The following is a 26,212-nucleotide window of genomic DNA, read 5'->3' as shown; positions in this document are numbered from 1 at the left end:
CCTCAAATCTCTGCAGTATGGTTACTTTTGGTTATAACTGTATGAAAACTCAACTGGTGCAGTTTTGCTTTGCAAATGCTGAAATAGTTAATAACTCAAAAGGAAAAGAAAAAGAAAAATTTATCCAAGTGCTGTTGCTCAAACTCAAGAACATTTATTTGAGGTAGGGAAGACGTACATTAGGGGCAGGAGCAATGTAAGCTGCTGTCTGTCCTGCAGGAGAAACTGATGCAGGACTATATCACTGTGTGCCCAGATTAGATGGTATCTTAATTCAGCCTTGCTTCTGTTTTGCTTTGGTTGGGGCAACAAATGAGAGGGCTTAATTATGAGTTGAGACTGGTAAATCTTCTTTCACTGTCTTTTGTTTGTTGAGCATGCAGTGCTAAAATGACCCAGACTACTTCTGAATCAACACTAGTTTCTGAAAAATACTAATGGATTATATAAAAACAGTCCCCTCCAACCTCTTTTAAACAAAAAACTTTAATAATTTATTCTGAAAGGAATTATGAGGCCAAATTTAGCTCTTTCTCATTAAAAACAAGTTTAAACAAACATTCTAAACCTCAAACAAAATGTTTTGTTTTGTCTAACTGAATGTTCATTGTCCCAAACCCACTTCAACAGGAAGAATAAATTCCTAGTTACCACCTCCAGCCCCACAACTACAGTATTTGGGGTAAAGCCAGAGTATTTGTCAACTGACTGATGTCTTTCTAGTGTCATGGAAACTGTTGATCTGAAGAAGGATTTACAAGACAAGAGGATGTGTTTGGACATATCAGCCCCCAAGAAAGAGTGGATTCTTTACGTTCAGGGAATGGCAGGAAAAAGCTTCAGAGACATTTGTGGGAACATCAGCAATACAGGCCCCAAAGAAGCAAAGTCGGTGGGAGGAGATTTATATGAGACTCTAGAGATGACACCCAGCTCCTAGCAGATGAGTTGATGTGGATCCCAAGATGATGGGATCAACTGAGCAATTGCATTATAGAGACAGATGTGCTTTATATGGATACCGTGGGTTAGGAAGGCCTGGCCTGCCTATGGGGCATTATTTTAACCCAGAACATCAAATCTGAGATTAAGTATGTTTATGCCACAGTCGGCATGGACTGCTACTAGGTGCTTGGCAAATGCCTTTCCTGGTTTTGGTTTAATTGCTGCAGATCAGCCTCCTAAAACAGCCACGTGGTGGCAGCAAGCCCTCAAGGAATCGTGATTTAGAATTTCTGGAAAGAAATTGGCTAAATATAACCAGTTTCAATATTCCAGACGTGCATATGCAGAGGGGCTGGAACTTACTGTACCATTAAAATTACAAATTAAAAGCCACGAGCACTCTGTCTGGCAGTGACAGCTACAGGAGTGTGCATTTCATTTTGTTTTGCTTCTTCCTTCAGAGCCCCTAGAAAAGACTTTTTCAGGAGAAGCGTTCCTGATTTGCATTAGCAGCACTGAGCATTATATAAACTGTAAGGAGGGCCAGCCATGCATCATACAGCAGAGGTCTTGTCTCCCATCAGGGCACACGGAAGATTGCACGGACATATTAAAACACAAGCGCAAGTGTCATGGCTAAGAGTTGATTTGGGCTCCTGTACATGTCTGTGTCTGTAGGCTGGCAGGAGCCTCCAGACCACATCAGACAAGGACCCTGTCTCTGTTCGTACCTGGTCCCCAGGAGAAGGCTATAAAACCTTGCAATGGACCATTATGAGATATGGCCCATCACGATCATTTCTCATTCAGAGATGGTTGAAATCAAGCAAATAAATAGCGTAAAAAAGAGACTGGATATTTGCATGGGTATGGGGCATATCCAGAGGTGCTGCAGCTAGTGACAGTAGCATTTGGGAAGGGACATGAGTCCTCATGGGCTTGAGCTGTAGATGATCATTAATTTGTTTCCTTAGCTCATGCTTACATTTTGCTGCCTGTTTGCTTCCCAGTTACACTGCCTGGACACTGGTTTGGCATGGAAATGGCCTGGTTGAGTTACGTGCCTGTGATGTGCCTGGGCTGAGATACATCAACTGGTCTTGCTCCCTCCCCGCTCTATGGCTGCCATCAGCCTTGCAGTGTTCAGGCCCAGAAAGTACAGAAAAACTTGCTTTTTTTATTGCTGCTGTGCTGATCTCACGCATGCTCCTTGCCATGTCAGCCTGTTAAAGGACTCCACACCTGAGTTCAGCCTGGGGAAAAGGACGACTGTTTTTTTCCTCCTAGGACTGTTTGTGCTAGGGATGCAGAAAACCAGATACCCCAGATCTGGGGTCTCTGCCAGCTCTCCCTTCGGGTTGACAGAGGGTCCTGCTGCAGGAGTACATTTTCCAATTGTTATTTCATTAGCATATGTTTTATAGCATCGTAATGTCAAGTGCTATTTTTGGCTATGACTTCACACCAATGCCTTTGGAAAGCCACCCAGCACAAGGAGAAGGAGGGAGGAAACAACCCAGATGATCTGTCCTTACAGCTTGAGCATATGGGAAGCATCATCCTTTCAGACTCTACGGAGATACAATCTAGTCATCAAGGAGTGATTCATGCTCTGAGTTTTGACTAGATGGCCACATCCTCTGGACCAAGGTCTGAAAGGGAAATGAACCTGACAAGTTAGAAATTGTGCCTGGAGGCAGGTGGTGCTCTGACTAGTTTGAAGCAGGCGATGGCAAAATGACTGTGGAGGAATGGATGGAAGGGTGAGTTTGTCAAAGAGACAGATTAGTGTTTCTTCTGGCTCAGGAGGACAAGTAAGAGGATGTGTTGCTGAGGAAGTGGGTGGCACGTGGAACTGTCAGCACTACAAAACAAGTAGAAATATTAAGGCACTGGGTAAAATCTGACTGAGAACTGAATAAAACCCCAGTCTCATTTGCAGAGGCTTGCAGTGCCTGGATCGTGACAGACATGCTTCAAGCTCTGTGTTTGTGAGTGCAGATTAAGAAATTGAACATGGGATAAGAACTTGGGTCATATTTTGGGTCTGGCTTTTGGATCATCTGTTTGCACCATGTGAACAGAAAGGATGGGTGGACTGTAAGTGGCACCAAGCCAGCTATGAAGTGACCATCGCTGCCTACATACATGTGATAAGAATAAAATGAAAAAAAGCAAAACCCAAAGCATAAAAGCCCAAGTCCTGCTGAGTGCAGGTTTTTCTGGAAGTGACAGTCCATCCTGATGAGGTTTTTGACCTCTCTGCATACTGATGCAAAATATGTTCTGTAATAAGTGGCCTGCTGCAGACAGGAGGGTCTCCTTCTGCATTGTTTATGCATTTCATAGCACTCAGTCATGGCCAAAAGAAGCACAGCGAGGAAGTGCTCCTGAAAGCAAAGCCCTGCATCCAGGGCTGCTGGGTCCCAGAAAGTGAAGCATGGTCCCAAATTTGCTTTCCTCTCCCAGTGCCTCCAGTGCCAGCTCTGACCAGAGGAGCTGGTGGATGGGGTTTCCAACCTTCCCAGGCTGGGAGGGACCTGGGACCTGCTCCCTCCCCGCCTCAGCAGGTGATTTTCTGCAAGGCTTTTGTGTAGATTGTGGTCCTTTCTTTATTCTGCCAGTTGCTGGCATTTGGAGGTAGGACAGGGGAATTTCACCATTGTTGCTCCCTGTACCCTCCTCTGCCCTTCTACTGACAGAGCAGTGAGAAGTACTCTCTCCTCCTCTCCAGGGTCTGAAATCAGTCCATATATCAGAGCTCTTCTGCAAACTTCTATTGCAAGCACACTATCAGACCGTGAGCAGTGGAAACAGTAAAAGCATTACATATGTAAGTAAGCGTGGGGTACAGCCTCTACTGTAATGGACACCCTTGTCCTGGGAAAAGGATGTTGGGATGGATGCCAATCTGGCTGGGTTACCATTTAAAAAGTCAATAGCTGGTGACTGGTAGGCTGGTGATGTGTTAGATCGGTTTTCTGATCTTGCAAAAGGGAATTGTTCTCTGTACCTTCAATGCCACCATGTGGTAAATGTAAGAAAACACTGACTTTATACGAAACGTCATATTTGCAGTGGGTGGATGTATGGGAAGCTGACCAACCTAATCAGGCTTTAGCTTTTGCTTAGGCAAAATTCAGTCTTAGGGATGAGTGTATTTGTGTGTGTTTTATTGCTGAACCAGAATGAAAGCTCTGTGTAGAAAACAAAAAGAAGTTCAGCAGTTCAACCATTACAACTCACAACAGATTGTTAATAGTTGTAAAATTAACAACCCCACAAACAGCATGAACAACAAATCCCAATATATAGTAGTAACAAACAAACCATGGGAAAGAAAAATATAAATGTTTTGCAGTAATTTACCTGCCCTGCAGTGTCATAAAGTCCCAGCAAGTGTTGTTGTCCTCCCACAGTCACAGTTACTGGAAGGGAGAAATAAGAGATATTGTTTATGCACAAGACAGTGGCCTCATTTTTATGTGTTTTTATCCCAAAATGCCAATAGACCCTTGTGCTAAACACATTAGCACGTGTCTTACAATGTGTATCCTAAACCAAGCACACCTATTCAATCCAAATTGAAGGCAACCTGAAGTCACAACAAAAGCAAATCCTTTATGCCAAGCTCTTATTTCTTTACAGACAGCCAAGAGAGATGAGCTGCACGCACCGCTACTATCAAGGACCCGGAGACTGAAGGACATTTGCTTCTGCCTCTGCAGGCACCAGCTGACCCCACGAGGTACTAGGACTTGAAAGCACAGAATTCCTGCCTTCTCACCATGAGCACTGGGGTAGGTTTGTCATGGATCATTGAGAGGTTTTTTTTTATTATTTTATTTCTTGAAGGCTGTGAAACAATGAAGCATTCAGCAGTGGTTGATGTTTGGTGGGTCCCAGTGGAGGTGCGCTGCCTCTTGGGCAACTTGCCCTGTCCTGTGTCATGAACCTGCAGGTCAAAGTGGCATTGCTTAATGTGCGGGGCTCTGTGGCGGATACCTCAAAGGACAGGGAGGAAGAGGAGCACTAATATTTGCTCAGATGTTGAACTGATTCTGTTGCAAATGAAGGAGAGTTTAGTTTATTGGCTGTGGCTTATTTTATTGATCACACTTAGCACGTTTACTCCTTCAGTAGAATTCACTTTGAATTTCATTTTGAGACAATTTACATTGATGAAAATGTTTTCTCATTGCCTTTGGATGAACCCCCTTATTAGCTGATCTCTGTAATCAATGTTATTTTCTATAAAAGATATAATCAGTGTTAATGACATTTAGTTAACCTGTTAATCTTCTTAAATCATTACTACTCAACTGGAAAGAAAGGGGGGAATCCAGTTCCACCTATTAGTGAGCAGGAAGACTTTAAACATTCATCAGGAAGGTTGCTCAAAATAATGGTATTCTTGCAGCCCATGGACTATTACTTTTTTTTAAGCACAAGGGAAAATAGCTGGAATGAACTTAGAGCTATGGCTGGGGGAGGGGGGCGCTAAGACTGGTGCCCATTGACTGATCACAACTTGCAATTAATGAGGGAAAGATTAATAGTTACTTTTGGCAAAGAGAAGGTTTGAAAACATCACACAGGTTCTTGATTTTTTTTTTTTTTAAAGTGGTAAGACTTTTGTAGGAGAGAAGCACCTACCAGTTTATAGAAGTTAATAGCTCCTGCACTGGGGAACAATGTCCTGTTTGAAATCTCTTACACTTGAAGACTCTGTCAGTGTGGCTGGATAGACTGATTATTCAGCAGCTTTACTTGCTTGCAAAGCAACACGGTGATTTTGCTAGCATATAAACAGAACAAAACTGACATACTGAAAGTACAAAGGCTCAGCGAGGACCAGACTTGCTGATGAGAGCAGGAAGGGCTGCACTCACCTGCTGCTGGGGCTGCCTTGTGATGTGCAGGGGAAAGAGGAGATGGGAAAGGGGCGAAGAGCCCTCCTCCTGCTCCTCAGTTCAGGAGGTAGCTTGTACACAGTGCAGAAAACAGGGGAACTCAAAATGGGGCTAGCTGTTGAGCACGAATGTCCATGGGTGGAAGAGCCCAGGGAAGAAGTACTGGGATGGGGAGATAGGTACTAACGCAGGCAGGAGACAGTCCAGATGCCCCATCTCCTTTCTTCAACCTGACTGAATAAAATAATTTGAACCATATCTCCCCAGAGCCCTGGTTTTCAAGTTTTTGTGATGTAGGAAGTCTCAAAATGTCCCAGTAGAGCTATGAACTGTATGTATATGACAATATGCTTGCTTTTCTTAGCTCCCTTCTCAGAAGCAGTGGGGGCCACAGGTGGTCCTGCACAGCTTAACGGAGGCAGCCAGGAGGTGCACGGTTTTTTCCAGTTGCAACCTTGGCCAGCCTTCAATCTGCCCTTGTGCCAAGAAGTGCAGGAACCAGACCTGTTCTGCTGATTTTACTCTGCTCGAGGACCAACTGTGGGAGGATATGGAGCACATGTTGTACCAGTAGCAGCTGAAGGAACAGGGGTTGTTTAGTCTGGAGAAGAGGAGGCTGAGGGGAGACCTCATCGCCCTCTACAACTGCCTGAAAGGAGGTTGCAGAGAACTGGGGATGAGTCTCTTTAACCAAGTAATAAGCAATAGAACAAGAGGGAATGGCCTCAAGTTGTGCCAGGGAAGGTTTAGACTGGATATTAGGAAGTATTTCTTTACAGAATGGGTTGTTAGGTGTTGGAATAGGTTGCCCAGGGAGGTGGTGGAGTCCCCATCCCTGAAGGTGTTTAAGAGTCGGGTTGACATAGCGCTGAGGGATATGGTGTAGTTGGGAACTGTCAATGTTGGGTTGATGGTTGGACTGGATGATCTTCAAGGCCTTTTCCAACCTAGACAATTCTGTGATTCTGTGATATACCCTTCAGCTGAAGGCAATTTTCCACCTGTGGTGCTTTAGCCACGCAGTGCTCAGCTGTCCGAGGTGGCGTTCAGGACTGCACATGATGTTCAGGACTGCACGTGAACATCAGTCACACTGTCAGTCCTTGGTTGAATTTGTATGGAGTCTGCAGAGCACCTCCAAAGCTGTGTGGCCATGGGGTGCATGGAGGTGCAGGTGATCTATTGTGTCTGATGAATATGAAGAGACACTTGACATACGTATGTAGTGACATGGTTCTCCAGCTCTACCTCTCATGCTGGCTAACCCTGTGCACAGGCAAACTAAGCTGGGCCCTGCTTGCAAAGATCAGCTCAGGTCTTCAGTGTTTTGAGAATTTAAAAGTCGCACTGAAATTTACTCTGTCCAGGCTGAGCTCCTGTGAAGCTTTGCTGGCCCATCTCTTGGTGGCCTCTAACTGACAGAGCTACACTGGCAGAAAGACCTGGTGCAGAAACAAATTGCTGCCTTGTTCCAGTAGTTAATATGGTTTGGAGATAAGCTGTTTGAATAGAGGTCCAGTCTGTCTCTGGTGTGCTATGCTTTGCCAGAAGGATATGCTGCAAGAGCTCCTAAATTATTATGTGTACTCTGTGGTCCATGAAGTCACGGTGGATATTTTGCAACAGGTCTGTGGAGCCGCACACTGAACAGTTACTGATAGTTTATATGGTTCAGTTTGGCTCTTGGTGACCTCAGGAAAATGCTGAGGGGGAATAAAGAAGTTGGTGGTGTCCTACCATTACTCTTCACATGCACAAGGGCTAAGAAATGCAAGGGTTTTTTGAAAAATACACGCTGGGACTACCTAGCTTGCACGTTACATTTTAATTCTCCTTATAGCATCCTGCCTCTTATGGGTCCTGCTGTTAATTTCTGCGTGGTACCAGTCATATCTTTTTTCTTTTTCTCGCTTTCTTTTTCTCTCTTTTTTTTTATTTGTTGTTTTTTTTTTTTTTTTCCATTCACTTTCTCTTTTTCTTTTCCCCATCAACCTTTATATTTTCTTTCTTCAATTGTTCTAATCTGTCTCATCATCAGAAGATATCCTTCCTGTCCACACCACCTCTCTAAGTTTACAGCCACCATCCCAGCAAAACTGTCATCTTGGCTAAACTTCAGCAACAGGCAAAATGCTGTCTTTGGATTCCTGGTTCTGAGTGCAGTGGGGACCAAATGGCTCACACTGACAATTCAGATAATCCCTGTCTCTTGAAACAGCAATGCCTAGATTAATGTATTAGTGCTGAGATTTCCACCACACTTTCATGCAGACAAAACAGATGTCAAAATAAATGGCTTTTGCCTGTGAAAACATCATGATATTTTTATACTAAGAGTTTATCAGTTCACCTCTGTCAGGCAAAATTTTGTTCATTTTGTCCACTTGGTAGGTTGTATTTATGAGCTGAGATTGCTCTGCTAGATTTGTAGGCCTTACTCTTGGCTTTATCTCAATTTACTTTTACTTAACCTCTTACTAGCTTTTCCTGTTCTGTCAGTGGCCAAACCTATGAGAAGCCAACGTGGAATTCCTTCCCGGTCATTTGGGTAATGCAGGCTCCTTTACAGGCTTGGGAGCTCGACTTTATGAGCAGTCTTGGAGTAACAAATAAATACGAACTCTCCTTGCCATTTACTGGCTATATTGATATATTGATTAGCACTGAAATGGCATGGCCTTTAACACCAAGTGCAGTGGGGACTGCAATAAAATGTGGCTGAATACTTGCACAGTCCTGGTTCTCATTTGGCTTCAGTCTGGGTTGCATCAAACAATGCGACAGGGCAGACGTTTTACTCCTTTCACTGGGTGATTTTAACCAAGTGCAGGATGTGTAAAAAAACGCTTATAAAATGTTAGTTGGATCATAAATTAACTAGGTATTGCTTGCTAGAGTTTGAGTAACTATTTTGGATCACCTCCAGGGCTTTGTCGCAGGTCTTTGTGCCTGGGGTTTTTACTAATGGGCTTCAACACAGAACTCTGAAACATGCTGTCCTGCTTGACAGCCACAGCAGAAAGGCAAGGTGCTAGATGGAGTTATTGTGTGGGCTGGATCTGGTGTGTGAACCATGGTCTGAGCTGGGAGTTCTGTTTTTAAATAAGTGGCTAGTTTGTGTTCTTGGGGACAATATGACTATTTTTGTTGATGTTCCTGTTGTCCAGGTTGCCCCAGATCCACCTGTCAGTAGTCACTCTTTGCCAAACTCTTCTCCTGTTTTATTTCATTTGTTTGCAGCAAAGCCCTGGTGACTTTGTGGGACTGAACCGTACCCATGGAAGAACCCTTCAGCCACACAACAGCAATCTCCATGGTCTGCACTGACAGAAATGGGACATAAATTTTCTGTTGCCCTCCCAGAATCTATGTTTGCAAAGAAACACAAGTCTCTGACTGTGAAAAGAATATACACAATAGCTTAGGCAATGTCTAATGTGATACCACACGGGAGAAGTCATCTATTTATTCTAGTGCCTTCCTGCCAACAAATTAAGGTCCAGCTGCTTTGGAGAGAGATGCCAGGAGCCCAACAGCAAGCAGAGATAGTAGCACCTGCCTGGATGGAAAAGCTTCCTCATTTTTTGGGGGCAAAGTAGTCTGCATCAGGCCTCAAACTTTCACAAGGGCCATCGTCTGCCCTTTTCAACAAGCTCTGACTAAAGTTTGTGCATTTGTCTGTTCATTATGATTATATGTACCAGGTGCATGTTACTTAACACAGACTAATGGCCACCAGTATAAGAACAACTGCAATTCTGGTTGACCTGCTGACCATAGAAATGCCTAAGTCTGTTTCTTTTCCAGCTGGGAAAGAGGGTAAAATTAGAAGATGGATAAAAGAGCAGTTATCGGTCAGCTGCAGTGGAGTTTAGATGGAAGATTTGGGTTCTTAGTGCTTTAAGTGATTGGTAGCCACTTGACCAGATTTTTCATTTCTAGATAGAAAGCTCTTTAAATGTGTGTTTTATAGATCTCCTTTCACTTCCAAAGGTGCTTGTTCATGCAGGCCTCACTCAAGGGGGAGCAGTAGTGATTTAAACTCTTGGCTTCGGCTTCACAGTTTCACAGTGCTACTTCAAAACAAACTTGTTTGCTCCTGCATATATTTGGCAGGTGAAGCTCTGCATGAAACTGTAACTGGGTCTGATCAATGTGCTAAATACAGATCAGATACTAAGGAGGGAAGATAGCAATGAGAAATAACCTGAGCAATATTTCTGTTTTTAAAATACATGTGCACACACATATTTTATATATGAAACACAAACATATGTATTTTTCCAGTTCCTAGTTGAACAAAATTTTCAGTTGTAGAGTGAAATATTTTTCTTTGGCTTGGGGCACCCTAATCATACCCAGGACATCTGAGAGGGGAAGGATTCAAATTAACAGAGGAACATAGACTTTATTGGCAAAATAATGGGTGAACTGCTCTGTACTAAGTGACAGGGACCAGAACCACAGTGTCACCTCAGAGGACTAGAGCAGCTCCCAGGGAGGTGAGAACTGAATCTCCTTCTCCTCAGTTCTCACAGTAAAGGAAGAAGCTGATATGCTTTTTCCCTTATGAATATGCCCTAAATCTGCTGCAACACCAACCTATAAAATCAGAACATTTTCAGTGATGTCAGAACCATTTGTTCCCAGTTTCCTCCAAGTTCTTTAACAGAATTATAGTCAAGTCACTCATATAAAGAATAGACTCCACTTGCAATGGTGAAGGGTTTTTGTGGGGTGTCTTTGTGCTTTCCTCAGCATAGATTTGGGGTTTGAGTTGAACTCCTTAGAAGCAGGCATCAGTCAATGATTTCCCAGGAGATTTTACTCCCTCTCTGATAATCATCTTTGCAAGGCATGATTCAAGTCCAGACCGTACCTTCAAGAGCAAATAGATTGTCTGTGGACTGGAGCAAATGCTAGGGTGTCACAGAGACCTCAAGTCCCTTCCTCTGGCACCTTTCAGAATTATTTCTGTGAAGTTATCCATAAACTGACTCTGGTGTGTTCTCCAGCAGCTGATATCCCTGGAGATAGTGATGATATGTTTGCTTGCTGGGTAGCATTTTCCTTCCTTCCTGAATGTAGTTTTGTGAAAGGTTTTCTAATGAACTGGGAATCCCCCTCCTCTTCATAGATGTCTTCTGCTCTCTGGGGCTTACCCCAGACAGGACAGGAGTTTGCTTGAAGAAGAGCAATTTAAAACATCTTGTTTATAAATTAGCTTCTTTTTGTACTGCATAGTTCCTAAATAAGGGTCTCTATGGCTGAAATGTGAGGATCCCTGTTATGTTCCAACTAGAGACTCAAACTCAAACATGCCTCAAAGGCATGTTGATCTCTAATTCCCCTTGGTTCCCATAATAGTCAGGCATCTAAGTAACTGAACCAAAACTACATATCCCAGGTTTTAACAAATAGCAGCTTTGAATATTCAACAGGAAAACAAAGTAAATGTGGGCACTGCATTTTAGTAGTACCTTCTAAGTGCTTCAGGTGAATTTATGAATTCTATTTTGGGTTATATTTGTGGTCAGAAATATCTTTCTTTGGCTGATACAGGTGAAAAAATAGGGACAGGGCTGCCAGGGATTAGCTCTCACGTGCTGCTTTAATTTTGGTTGGATCAGTGTCTGGGGAACTTCATTTTAGCTGCTGTGGACCGGTCTTCAGATGTCACACTGCTGCAACTGAGGCTGTGAATACTCAGCGAACCTGCAAATGAAAGCTCTGGGGATGCTACAGTCTGGCAGCCACCAAAGGAAGCTGTTCAAAAAGAGAGTAAGAAAGACCTTGATGACATGTCCCCATCATTCAGGCCAGGAATGACAACCAACTCAGCTGAGCTGTAATGATTCTTTGCTACTTTAGCTAGAAAGTTATCCATGCAACGCTCCTCCTTGGAAATACTCCCTTTGCTTTGACTGATTGCAATGCTACAACATTGTGTGGCCAACACACCCAGGGCAGATAACTGCTGCTATTACAGGATGCTTGGCTCATCCAGGGTCTGCCAGTGCCCTGTGACTCAAGCCTGGGCCATTCTTCACTTCCACATGTGAGGGTCATGTCCAGGAAATTGAGTCACACATTGCTCATGGTATGTTCCCCCATTTCCTCCTTCATGACAAACAAGATTTGATTACAGCCAAATTGATTTCCTACATCAGACTTATCCTGCAGCTTAACTATATTCTTTCTGAAAGAAAAATCAAAAGCATGTTATTTTGCCCTGTAATTGGCCTAAATAATGCACTTTAGATGTAAATTGTACTAAATGCCTTTCTTTAATTGCTCCTGTAATCATCAGGCCTCTGAGAGCCAGCATTTTTCAAAAGAAGGGCTCTGAGTAAACCTCACCATTTTCTGTCACCTCATCAATGGATGATATCTATGTTCTGCTGAGCAAATACTTTTGCCCATCTGATATTTACAATATCTGAAAAACATTTCCAGTCTACTCCCTGCGGTGGGAGCACAGAGAGGCCTCCGGGGCTGGGATTCAGCTGATTTCGCTCAGTGTAGCTCTTGGTCTAATGAGGTGGTGAGGAATTCACTGCTTTGTCTTTAGGCCACAGACATTTAGTGATCTTAAAGCCAGATAGGATTCATAGCATCATTTATTCTGCTCTAAATAGCTTATCTAGTGTCTTCCTACAAGGCATATTTTCTTGTTCTTACATGATTCTTGTAGCTCTTTTCCGAATTCTTTTTCAAGCAGTTGCTATGACTAGACAGCGTGGTCTAGCAATGGTTTCATTAATGATCTAGCCAGAGGTAACATGACTTTCCTATTTCTACCTGTCATCCCTCAATGGCTGATCTAAACTTTGCATTGGTTGATTATTCTCATTATTTAATGAGTCTCGCAGTACTTTATGCTTTTCTTAAGACCAAAGTCAAGTCATTCTTGGCTTTTGTATTTGTAAGCCTATAACATTCTTTTTAACTCTGTGGTTGTATGGAAAATCTGGAGACTAACCCAAATGCTCACTGAAGGCATCTCACAAAGGGGGAGGCAAACAGTCACACTTTTGCAATGCTCTCATGGTATGGAAGTCAATATTGAAGACTTTTGGAAGTCTGGGACTGACTATGCAGAGACCAGCTTTTTCAGCAGGATGTTTCAGGTACTTCTGGAAGCATCAGAGAAGTAATATCTAAACACTTTTTGGTGTCCTTTACAGACACCTCTCCACTGCCTCTAGCGATTGCTCTTCAACTTGAACTCTTATTTCTCATGTGCAGCAAGAGGCATCCCCTCCCCTCTGCCTCGTCCATTCGGGTTTGAGGATTCCAATGGAATTGGCGGGAAACTGCCCAACCCCAACTCGCATTGCAGCCGTGTTGGGAAAGTAGGCCAACACCAAATGACAGCTCTATTGTCCCATTCTGCAACAGGAATAGATTAATCTAGACAGTGCCATCCTATAGGAAGATTCATGACTTGTACTATGTGGTTTTTCAGCATCTTGAGAGGAAAAAGGCTGCAGCTCTTCACAGCTGGGTATTTGCTATGCAGAGACAGCAAACAGAAGAGATGTACCACCAATCATTTTTATTCAAGCAGCTGATGCGAAATGCTGTTAATCCTTCAAAATACATTGGGAAGTCAGACTTCAGCATTGGCCAGCTTACATGACAAAGAACACAAAAGCAGTGGAGCTTGATTAGGAAGATCAAGCAGAATGAATATGGTCCAGAAATGGATGAAGGAGAATGGAAATTCCCCAAGCTTTCAGAACAAGCACAGCACTAAAACATGAGCCAGCTTCTTCCCAGTCTGGGACATTACTTATTTATAGACAGTATGAATGAGGTTGATTTATCGGAATCGTGAACCTCGTTGTTTGTAAAATCAGCACTGGAGGATTTCCCCTGCATCTCAGTGAGTTATAGCTGTGCTAATCAATCCTTGAACAAAATCAGCTTTGCTGATAGCTGAGTCCAAGAAACCTTGGGGTCTCTGTTTGCAGGAAAAGCTGTGCCCAGTTTCTCCAGTAATACAGTCCTGAGGGAACTCTTGGGACCTCAACATTGTCAAAGCTGTGCTAGATGCAAAAGGCTAACACGATTATAGTGCTTGGAAAATTGAAGAACAATTGAAATCTGAGAGATGTTTGTTAGATTTCATTCTGTCTTAAATAGAGGGTTGTGCATTGCAGCAGACTGGGAGGTGCTTCCAGAGTATTTCAGCTCACTGTGCACCATCAGCTGTCCCCATGGAAGGCAGTTCTGCTCCTGAGTTAAAGACTAATAATAACTGCCTAGGTATATGCACTAAATTTGCAGAAAAATAGACTCTGATGTGTGCATTTCAATGCAACTCTAATTGTCTTTTTACTCTTTACTGAAAGAAATAGCACTAAATCCAAACAAATGTTAGAGGAACAAATGTAGCATTGAGTAATATAAACAGATAGAAACTGAACATGTTATTAAAAATGTTGTGATGGTTCCTAAACAATGAAGAATATTAGATATCTTCTTAATCCTGATGGAGGGGGAGTGCTCTTCCTGAGACCACGTGATTGTTCGTGGCATTGAGATGAATGAAAGAACAAAAATTTGGCTGTGACTGCAATGTGAGCCTATCCAAAAAAATGAAGGCAGAATATAGATTATTGTCTATATCTGTATTTTTAGCTCTTATAAATATTTTTAAAGCTTCCATCACCATAGCACAGTATCTAGGAATATATGTTTATCTCTAGCTGAGCTCAAGTCAATAGCAAAGGTGGTAGAGCTCTGAGAATATTAAAGAGTAACTGATAATTGGAGTAATCTTATTAGTATTTTAACAATTTATGCTGACATGACCTGCAAAAGACCAGATGCTATGGCATTTTCAGTTTATTTTAACAGAGATAAAGTCAGTCAAGGCTCTTTAAATCAACTGTTTACTGAAACCCAATTCTGCGAAGGATTTGGAATCTCCTAACAGTGATGCTGAGGTCATGGTAAGCAGATCAAGGAGTGTTAATTTTACTCCAAGGAGAAAATGTGTGAATAAACAGAGCCCTTGACCATTTACCTAGCTTCTCTCTTCTATCCGTGTAAGGCAACAAGTCTTTCTTCTAAATGCAACTGGGTGCTGGGGAAAAGACTAAAGTTATGTCAAGCATTTGGTTATCAAGGGAACACAAGGCTTGGTAAATAACATCAGAATAAATGGAAGATTAGTGGCAAAATGAGACAAATCTCACTGAAATGTGTCCAGGCAATCCACAGAGTGCTTCATAAAATAACTCCAGAGCATGGGAGGGGAAGGGTCTCTGCATGGTTGGGAGGAATTAAGGCAGTTCTCTGATACTTCTCTTCCTACACTGCTCGAGGATCAGAGTTAGGGGTTTTTTGCCTGGAAGGGAGAGGAAAGCAATCTGGAGAGGCAGTGCTGCCTAACAGAACTAGCTCTTTGCTGTAACACTGTCTTCCTAAAAACTGTGGTGATCTGCCTTGGTCTGGGTTAGATGGCAGTGAGTGCAGATAATGCTGATGGAAGGGCACAGAACCTCAGCTCTGCAGCGGAGGGGTTGTGCTCACTGTAGGTTGGATCTTCAGATGATGGAGTAGCTGTATCACAGTGACTTATACTGGCAGGAGACCCTATGCTCTGAATCTGACAGAGGTCCCAGGTTCTTGGTTGGAAAGAGACTTTAGCAAAAGCATTTTAATCTTCAGCAGGTATGACTTTGGTGGATTGAATTCTTTGAGGCTGACAAATTGGGGAGCTTTCATTTCTTGGGTTCCTGAAGAGTTCCTGGCTAAGAGTGGCCAAGGGCAGATAGTCTATGCTGGCCATGCTGGTCCTCATTATCACCCCACGTTAATCAGTGTTGGTAACTGTGGTAGAACAACCAAGGAATGAGGAGCGTGGAACTAAGATGGACCTGTCCTGGATGCTGGGTTAGGGTAGGGGAGAGATGTTACCTTGGCAGTGTCATTAGTACTACAGCTTGCAGAGCACTATGGAACACCCTACTGCTGCCAGACGTGATTCGGGGAGAAGATGGCTTCTCTGTTTACCAGCATCTTCAATAAAAAGTACAGATGCCAAAGCCAGAAAGGAAGAAAAAATTATCTATGATATACACAGAAGGGGACAGAAGTCTGTCTTCCATAAGAATCTTATATTAGGGGAAATATGATTGATGTGCAAGAATGTAAACCAGGAAGCAGCCACTAGCTTGGCTGCCGCCTGTGCAAAGATCCCGAGTCTCCTGTTCCTTACATTCAGGTGCCAGGCAAGCTGACCAAATCTGCCCTGAACTGACTGCTGTACCTAATGCAAAGATATGGCTAGTGATGGGCCAAGATGTTTTCGGTGCTGCATTTGGGCACAGACCATGCGGGGTACGTGTGTGTGTGTGTCCCAGGTGCTGCCATGTGCATTTGAGCAAGATACCTGCAGTCAGTCGGACCTGCTCTCCTACTGAGAGAGTGGAGCGGTGCCTCGGGCATCATTCCAGAGTTACAGTATAACTTAAAATAGCATCTGATCCTCTGAGCTGTGAAACACTGGGGCAGAGACACATTGGCATGCTGAACTGAATCTAGCTGTCTCCAGTGTAATGGATTGCATGACATGCTAAGGTAAGTGCAAGAGTTCAGGAGCATTAGGTTTGCCCAAACTCCAGTGCTTCTGTAGCTGATATTTTACATACCATCAATCCTGGTTTGGGCAGGGGAAAGATTAAATGACATTTTGAGGCCCCTTCCAATACCAGCCTCTCTGATGCTTTGTCTGCATCTTGTTTAAATTTGACCTTAATGCTGACTTTTCCCGTGCATGTTTCCCTGTGAGGCATTGCTTGAAAGGGCTTGAAAACAAAGTACCTGTTCCTGAACCCAAGGAGGACCATGACAGAAACTGCTTTGCATTTCCCAGAAACAGAATCGGGCCCATTGGACTTATCACCAGGACCAAACTTAGCTGTTCTTTACCCTGCAGCTTGCAGAGATTTGCCAAACATTTGTGCAGCAGCTTTAAACTTATATGACTTAGGAAGTGGAAATGTTAAATACTGTAATCAAAAATCTTGGAAATATTTAAACTTTCTGATAAGAAAATCTGAAATTAGGAATTTTTTTCCCCTTGGTTACCACAAAGGTGTTAAATGCTGTTAATGCTTTCTCTATGTCCTGCTGAGAAACCTTACACTTTCCTCTTCAGCGTGGCAGTCACTGCAGACAATGAAGTGATTGTAATGTTGGAAAAGCAACAGATGCAGATGGATGAAATGCCTGGTCTTAACCCTCTGCATGTTTGTGTGTGTGCACGTGAAAGGGAGAGGTGAGTCCAAGCCTGAGCATAGCATACACTTATCCTTTATACAAGCATGATTGTGCTTGTGCAAAGTGGAACATGATCCAGCCCCCATGATCTAAGGAGGGTACTTCCTACAACCAGGGTTGATTTGGTGGCCTTTTCAGCACAGAGTGGGTATTGCAGGAGAGCAAGAGGGTGCACGTTGGCTGCAGCCCAGCCCTGGATGTACAGAAGAGGTGCTGAAGTGCCTGGTTGAGCTGAGGCCAGAGGATTTTTTCCCTTGGACAGAAAAAATAAATTCAAATTCCTGTATCGAGCTAGACAGGAATTTTCAGCTAGAAAATGTGATTTCTACAGAATCAGAAGTTTCCATGGGAAGCTATCACTTTCACCAGAAGAGTTCAGATGTTTTCACTGGGAGAAATGAAGTGACATGATGTGAAATAACTGACCCTGGTCTGAACTGTTCCCTTTGTCAAAAAGACCTGAACCAGTTTATGTAAAGCTCTTTCCCTGCTATAACAGTGGTACGTGCTGTAAGCAGTGACTCCTGTGCCAGGAGGAGTAACCCCTGAGGGGAATCCAGCCCCACAGACCTGGCACGTCAGGGAGGCACCATGGGCATCATGGCAGCTGGTGGCTTGCTGAGCGATGGGCCATGCAACCTGGATGGAGAGCCAGACACAAGTATCTGGATCTGGGCTGTCAGCTGCCATGGAATGCTTTTCACAATGGTGAAAATGAGATTTAATAGAGAGTCCAAAATTTTCAAGCTGTTGTAAATATATCAAACCCTAAGGCTGGCATGGATAGGTGTGACCACCACATTGATTTAAAAGTTTTGAAGTGAAACTGTTGAGGTTTTCCAGCAGATCCATTTATTTTATTTTTTTATTTCCAGAAAGTTTACTCTTATGAAAAAATTATAATTTTTAACCTTTCATTTTCATGTGCAATGAAAATTAATTCTGAAATATGTAGCTTTTCCAACTGACAGGAATTTGTGATAGGTTTGTGCTCTAACTAAAGCTCTTTAAACTTCTGACTCTTAGGTTAAGATTAATTAATTTAACTTTTCTGTTAATCATCCCATGCTTGAATACAATTTTTGAAACAAATCAAATATTCTAATTTAGCGGAATTTCCAGGAATGTCTTGCACTCTGTGTTAGCTACAACTCCATTTAGACTGTATTTACTCTTGAAAAGATTTATTAGGTTTCATTCATCTTTCCTTCCACCTTGTGAACATCAGAGGCAGCTCTGCTGAGCTCAGAGGAATTACTTTTGGTTGGGAGAAACATCAATCATAATGTGTTGTAGCTGGAAAAAAAGTGAGCTAATTCTGAAACAAGCAGTGTATATTTTTATGTAAATTGCTGTTAAAATGTTTTGATCTTAAAAAGCAATGGTCACTAGCTGCAGAAGAGCAGAAATTTATGATGATTATTTTTATAACATTGCCTTTCTTCCCTTAAGCAAGAAAGGAACATAGTCAGCAAAATACAGGATAGAAGGAGATATCTCCATTAAAAAGTCAAAATATTAGCCAATACGAAATTGGGCATCTCTGCAAATTATTCTTTCATCTGGCAGAAATATTATTTATTTTCCACCTAGTTTTATTTAAGGCTGTATTTGCTTAATGACTGACTGAAATATGCAGCGCTTAGAAGAGGCATTGAGAGACCCTTTTAAACATCATGCCTGGTAATTTTTTCTATTTCACACTGCTTTCCTGAGAGCTGAGCAGTTCATTCCCCCCTTGTTTTCTGGAGCTTTAATCTGTATTAGAAAATGTTGTCACACTGCTTCAGTTACATGAAAGTTCCACTAATGGGGATCACATCTGACTTCAGAGGAAAGGGACTTTGAAAAAAAAAATCACAGAACATTGCAAATAAAGGAGAGATGAATCAAGGTAGAAAATCTGCAGCTACTTCCCGCAAATGATTACCAAGTATGATGTCAATTTTGCCTTTGATTTGAGTTACTGGTTAGCATGGTGAACAGATTTTAAGCAACATATTTTACACAATCAGATACATGAAAAGCCTTGTTTTTAAGGAAGACATTGTTCTCCATTTCTATTTTTACGATGGCAACACCTCAGATTATGAGTCCATTGTATTAGGCCAGTGGAAACAGATGGACAGAGGCCAGCCTGGCTCTGCAGAGAAAACATGCCAACAATGAAGGTGGAGAAAGAAAATTTCCTGTTTCACGGCAAGGGAAACAAGGTGCACAAAGAGGATGCAGCTCTTCTGGGCCACGCCAGACAGCTGAGGACAGCTGGGGTATAAAACCCTGAGCTTTAGTTTGTGGCTTCATCTCAAAACAGAGGAGTCTTTTGGTTTGGTCATCGTTGCAGGTAGCACATCCCCTTGGGTGATGCTCAGAGCCTGTCCATCGTGTCCTGCTCATCCCTGTGGGAATGTTCCGGCTCCTTTGCTCTTTCAGGTGTACAGAGCAGCAGAGAACAGGGTGCGTTGCCCATGTGTGCTTTCAGAAAGCAAGAGTGCCTGCAATATTTTATTTGAGCTGATCTCCCTGACAAGAAGATTAGAGTGGCTAAACATTGCTGCCGCTGGAAATTGATTTTGAACATCAGCAGGGCAAGCACTCGCCTTGGCTGAAGCTGCCTGGCAGGGATTGTTTCTCTTTAGTGGCTGGGATGTTGCTGAGTTTTCAGGTATGCTGTAATTTTCCATTGATTTTTAATGAAACAGTGCTGATGCTTGTATAAAAAGGCACCTTGGGGTCTTGTGCTGACTTTGTCCAGAGCCGAACTCATCAGATAACATTTTTTCCCTGTTCCTGCCCTGTCAGAATAGCATGTCCTACAGATGCCCAGAAATACATTCAGAAAGTACATCCACAGAGAAATCAGGTTGCCAGATTAAGTAAAACAAATATTAACTCAGACACCTCTAAGCTCAGCTGAAGTGGACTCTTCCACATGGAGAAAAGCCGAGTCATGGAAACCATCTTTTTCTTGTGCATTTTTGGCTTTAAAAGGGTTTTGAGCATTTTTGTGAATTCTCTTTGCGACAAATTTAGAAAACACTGAGAAACCCTCAACCCTCTTCTTTGGTGCCACAAAAATGGGGTGAACAAAATAGCATGCAGCATTTCAGACCAAGTCCAGCAAAGAACCAGTGGCTGTTTGAAGGGCAGCAGCAAACCAGTCTGGCTCATGGCTGAGCACGTGCAAATCTATGTGGTTGTCTCCCTGCAGCAGCAGCAGAGCACTGTATTACCTGACCCTAAATGTCCTTATGGTAAAAGCAGGAAAAAAAAAAGGCAGGTAAAAGCAAGCTGTGAGATTCTTGGGTGGGTTTAGCCATTTTGTGCTGCACCTCTTGCTCATGCTGGTGGGCATGAGGAAGCTCTGGGGCCAAGAGCTGGTTTAGCAGAGCTGCAAGGGAGGGAACTCACAGCTGCATGTGTTATAGTGGTGCCAGGACTCTCCAGTACCAACACCAGGCTTGATTTCAAAGGCCTTTGCTGCTGTAACAGACTGGCATTATTAAGGATATCTCTTTGACTTCTTTCAAATCCATCCCTGTAAGGAAAGCTGCCACTGAGCTGCATTGGGAGACAAATGCAAGGGGGAGGATGGTGCTGGGTTTTAAACTCTCTCTGATGCTGCCTGCACGAGGTGGAGGAGGCACCCTCTATGTCTGGGGTGTGTAAATCTGTCTGCCCAGCTGCCTGCTAATGCTCTGATGCAATGGGGTGCTCTGCTCTGCAATTAGTGACCACATCATGTGCTCAATTACGGCTTGTGGTGAAACGAAGTGGAAGGAAAGAGGAAGCAGGCGTGGGCCACAGAGCTTTGTCCATAGGCCTGAAGACACTGCTGAAAGATAACAAAAAGCATAATTTTTGTTTTAATTGCTGATATTTTTAGTGCTTTGAGCAAAGCACTTTTTCTCTTTTCCTTCTGTCTGTGTTTTTCTGTTCTTATTTCAACCCAACATTTGTCACAGGGAGGCAGGGTAAAAGATTTTCACTCTACAAAACCCAGAAGGTAGAATAAACTCAGCTGCTTTCACCTAGTACACTTTATGTGTCTGTCTTTTATTTTGATCTCAGGGTCACCCACAGCTCCTACAATCAAAGAAGAAACAGGACAAAACCAGGGGATAAAATGGTGTCTACATGTTGGCTGTAGGTTTTACTCAACCAGGCAGGGAGCAGATGCAAAGGAAGGGTTGTGCAATCTTGACCGCATGTGAATCAGGAGCAGGAGGGTGAGGAAGGTTCTGCTTGGTGCATTTATTCCAGGCTCAGCCTCGCAGCCCCTCCAATTCTTGTGCTGCTGCCCCTCCACCAGCTCTCAGAGCAGCCCTGCACTAGGGCTCTCCATCAGCCGGAACCCCTCTCTGTGTGTCAAGTAAACAACCTCTGCTTGTACCTGAACCAACCCAGCACTGCTGGACAACAAACGCTTTACACAGCCCTTTCAAGAGGCCGCCATGCAGGGTAGATCGGAGAGGACCCTTTCCTAGTGTAGCTTGCCAGCCGCAAACTCTGTGTGTGCACACACAGCATTTGCTTTTGTGTGATGTGCTCCTTTGCCAAGTGACATTTTCCACAGATGCTGGCTGAGATCAGTCTGCACCTGCACGTGTGTGTGTAACCGAGGCTGCGATTAGGCCCCTTGTTTGAATAACTGTGGTTTCAGCTCTAAGCTCTTTTTTTTTTTTTTTTCCCCCACATGCTTACAACTCCTGTTCCTAACAATTTGATCTCCTGCATATACCAAATCTGTGCTGCAATAGATACACTCCAATTACTGTCCTCTCCTACTGTACAAACTGAACTTGATGTTCATCTCTTTCCCCTCTGGCGTATAGCCACTGTGTTTTTTGTTTTTGAAACATTTAGCATCATAGCAAAAAAGTAAGATGTAATATCTGGGAGCTATACCTACATTATTAAATAACACTGAGAATACTCATGGAGAGCAGGGCTTTCACTGCCTTGACACACATATTTTATAACAGAGTGATGGGGTTGAATTTAATTTTGCTATGGTTCTTTCACTATGCTAGAGCAAATGGGTAGCTCTTTCAGTGAATATAAATATGGCAAGATTGAAATGCTTCCTGGTCTTCCTGGAGAATGAGCATTTGGAGACAAAATCTGGCACTGACTTCCTGGGTTGTTTCATTCCTGGAGTCAGCTTAGATTGGAGATAGAGGTGGCCATGTAAAGTAATTGATTAAGTGACTGTTGAAGTACGTAAGGATTAGGGTTCCTTTGTAAATCACAACCAGGATTTGGAGGAGGATGGAAAAGAATGAGCACAGGTAGGATTGCAGCCTTTTTGCATTGCAGAACTTCCCCCTGCCTGTTGGTGTAACTGCACCACGTGGCATCACTTTAAAACCAGCACAAGAAGTGTGAATCACAAGCAGCAGTGGAAATCCCTCTGCCTGAACCCAATGGAGGCAGCAGCTAAGCGGCAGAGGTCTGTGACACAGCAGCCTGGCATGGGAGCGGGATGGATGGAGCTGTCTCGTTAGCTGAGATGCACAGCACTATTTTTGGCAATTTAACTGCACGGTCAGTGATGAGTCTGGTCTGATGCAAACTGGCATGCTTCACTGCTGAGGCTCATATAGCAAACACTGCCACTTGGTGTATATTCTTGAATCATTTCCCTCTTAATGTGCCATCCTTCTGTCTTTGCTAGCTGTTTTTAATCCTGTCTCCAGTCCACATGCAGTGAGATGTCTGTAAGGCAGTGCTGCCTGTACCACCGGGAAGCAACAACACCTCTCTCTAGATATTGAAATATCGGCACACCTCCTGCCATCCTAAAGAGTTATGCAGCAGTTCAACCTGGAAAACAGGAGCCTGCTGCTACTCTGTGTGTCTGGAGAGGATGGTAAGGTATTCTGGTCCTAGTTTCTAGACACACTATTTTTAGCAAACTCCCACTGTGGTGTCTTTCCCTCTGCCTAATGTAAAAAGGTGGCACACCTCTAATCTGGTTGTTAGAAGATCATCCAGCTCCATAGGTCAATGAAGAGTCAAAAGCATCATTTAATACTTGAACTTTGCTGCTGGCCCCGATCGTGGCCAGTGCTTGCAGGGAATCCAAAGCAGCTGCATGGAGAGGAGCTGTGATGTGTCTATGTGAAAGGCAGCTGAGGGCCAAAGGCCAATTGTTTCTCCGAGTCGGTGGCGTTTTTTTCTTCCAGGAATTTCGCTGCATCATGACTTAAAGGTCATCTTTCTCTTAGCCAGGGAAAGAGCCTGACCCTGATCCCACCGCTGCCCTGGGGTCCTCACTCAAAGGGACTGATCTTATGATGTGGGTACAGAGGAGGAGGGGGAACACTTCCACTGGTTTTATTTCCAGTTCAAAACATTACCAGGAAAGGTCTGATAAATCCCTTCTGAGGAGGTTTCTCCTGAAATGCTGGTGTCTCATTTCCCCCCATCAAATTCCCCATGGGGCCATCATCGGCATTAATCTTGCTCCGGTGGTTCACGTCACCCTGGCCTACACCCCTCCCCGCTGAGGAGAGATTTCCTGCATCTGAGTCAGTCCAACAGCGGGACCCGAGCAAACAGATGGAAAGAGAAATGGGCTCTGCTCAGGCATCGCATCCTCCCCGCACACACCGACACGGAGCAAAGCTCTGCCCTGCTCCGCCATGCCGCGCTGACTGCACGTTCATGCCACAGCAACCCAGACTTCTTCCAACACTTCTGCTCCATGCTGGCTTGCAGCTTGTGTTTAGGGAACAGCAGGCTAACTTCCAGCATGGGGAGCTGTAGGACTCACGTTACAGTGTTTAGGAAATACCCATAAAATATCAGCTCATTAGACACACTCAGTAATGGAGGTACATCAACAATGAGTCAGATTTGCTGTTTGTCATTGCAGCTTGCGGTTGAAGCGTTCCGAATAACTGTGCGGCTTCCTCAGCTGCGTTGCGTATAATGGGGAGAGGAAAACAGGAAGGTGGTTAATGTGTTAATGGCTCAGTCTAATGAGGTCCACTTCAAGCAATGTATCTTATGAAGTCCCTCCGACCACCAAGGTGTCTGGAGTGCCAAAACTAACTCAGCAAATGAATGCTGAAAAAAATCTTTCTGTGTGTCTTATGATGGCTTTTTATAACATGTTCTTTTAAAAGAATGGCCATTTCCTAAGAAATTTCCTTTTAAATGAATGTCTATAAAAAGGAGTGTTGTATTTGAAAGGTGAAACTGATTACTTTTCTCTAAAGATAGACAAAGGAGAAATTTTAGGTGTTTCTTTGGAAAACACAGGATTGAATAATATTATTGGGGGAAAAAAAGGAAGCCTGGTTTAAATCAGTTCTGTTGAGAGTTGTGGCTAGCTCAATTTCTTTTATCCATGTCTCAGAAGTAAGGAAGAACATCTTTTGGTCCTGAGTGGAAGATGTACGATGTTTTCCTCCTCCTGTGACACAGGCTGTGGGTGCAGTCCAAATCCAGTGCAACAACAAAATGCTTCTAAGGGCATAAACTTTAAAATTGTTCATAGGAGGGTTGTTGTTACACACAGGGACTTGCAAACATCTGACACTTGTGCTGATAGGAGAATTAAAAGACAGCGAACTGTATCTGACAGGCACGTGCTTTCCTTGCACAAGACTGAAGAGATGATAGCATTTATCCAAGTGGATATGGTGCTTGCGTCTCTGGATTCACGTGGTTACACTACAATCTCTACAGTTGCGTGGCTGGCCGTGTTGCACTGTCTGTAAAAAGATCTTTTGTCCCCTTAGATGTCACTTACTGTCAAATCGCAGAAAAGCTTAATAGCCAGTGCTGATGTTAATGCAAACAGATCTAAAAAAATTTCTGGTAAGGTTCCACTGATAAACACTTTGGCCCTAATCTTGCAGTTGGATGTGTGTGGGCAGATGCGTGTGTTCCTGCAGAGCCTCTCTGACTGCTGGGAGAGGACACGTGTTTTTAAAAGTCAGCTATTTGCCTTGAGTTTTTTTGCTGGACAGGGTCTAGTGAGGGGTTTTGAAAGGCGGCCGAACAACTGAAGAGCACAAAGCTACCAATTCTCACTGGGAACTGTACTTCATAAGTGGCTTGGGCTCTCTTTGAAAGCCTAACGTCACTTTATTATTTAAGAAGTATTTCCTAAATCTATGTAATTTTCCATTTTTTTCCCCAAACATTTACACTCTTTCATCCCACTAAATCCTACCTTGTTACCAATCATGGGGGCCTGAACTTTGCCCTCAGCTATTCATATAAACCCCTCATCTTCAACCAGCTAGACACCAACCAGATGAAGGATTAACCTTGCATGGAAATACAGAGAGATCCATGGGGTTTGCATAGGCGTGTTGCATATGCAGTGAATCTTGGAGGATACAAAATTGAATAAATTATCTAAAAATAAAATTATCTTTAACTGAATCTTGATTTTCACTCAAATTTTTTTAATGGCAAACCAGGCATTAAAATAATGGTTGAACACTTAGTTTCAGATATTAGGACCTGTGGTATGTGTGTGCACCCAAGTTTTTTTCTTGGCAGTGATGAGAACTGAGTGAACGTAGTTCCTATAACATTTTTGACAGTGAATTTTAAGTGATAACACACCACTTCTGTCTTTCTTAAAGACACTGCTACTAGAAAATGCCCTAGAAGTTTGTCCTGCCAAAGAGGCTGTTTGTCCCTCTGTCAGTGATACATGTAGGAGCTGTGCTCTCAAGAGACATCTGTTCCTAAAAGATCTCTTCCCTTCCAGGCTTTCCAAGGTCATGCTTCAACACAAGACTCGAAAATCTTAAATGTCAGCAAACAGTGGGACAATCTGTTAAGCACACTCAGTCTAATTGTCTTTTTTCCATCGCTGTGTAAGCTTAAAAACGTAGAGAAATTCCATCGACTTTGCTACCAAATGTAGTGTTTTCCAGCCTGCTCTTCTCCTGTTTTAGTGACTTTTGCATATATGCCCAGAACACCCAGCCTATCAGTCTGGTTATGTTTTCCGTTCTTTGGTGTTTCAGCATTTCTGAAGTCTCTCTTGGGTTGAATCCCAATGAGTCAATGGAAAAGTCCTGTTGACT

The 26,212-nt window shown here is 43.3% G+C and overlaps 1 protein-coding gene across 1 annotated transcript in view; it reads right to left on the bottom strand.

Moving 5' to 3' along the window:
- The window catches only part of RHOJ (ras homolog family member J), a 63,601-nt gene that overhangs the window by 12,307 nt on the left and 25,082 nt on the right, over positions 1 to 26,212 (bottom strand). Inside the window, exon 2 of the mRNA XM_074869008.1 lies at positions 4,315 to 4,373. Within this exon, the coding sequence (XP_074725109.1) occupies positions 4,315 to 4,373 (59 nt within the window). The remainder of the gene's footprint in view (positions 1 to 4,314; positions 4,374 to 26,212) is intronic.

The sequence above is a fragment of the Strix uralensis genome, chromosome 4 (assembly GCF_047716275.1).
Source record: "Strix uralensis isolate ZFMK-TIS-50842 chromosome 4, bStrUra1, whole genome shotgun sequence".
Lineage (NCBI taxonomy): Eukaryota > Metazoa > Chordata > Aves > Strigiformes > Strigidae > Strix > Strix uralensis.
This window is presented reverse-complemented; position numbering and strand designations above follow the sequence as displayed.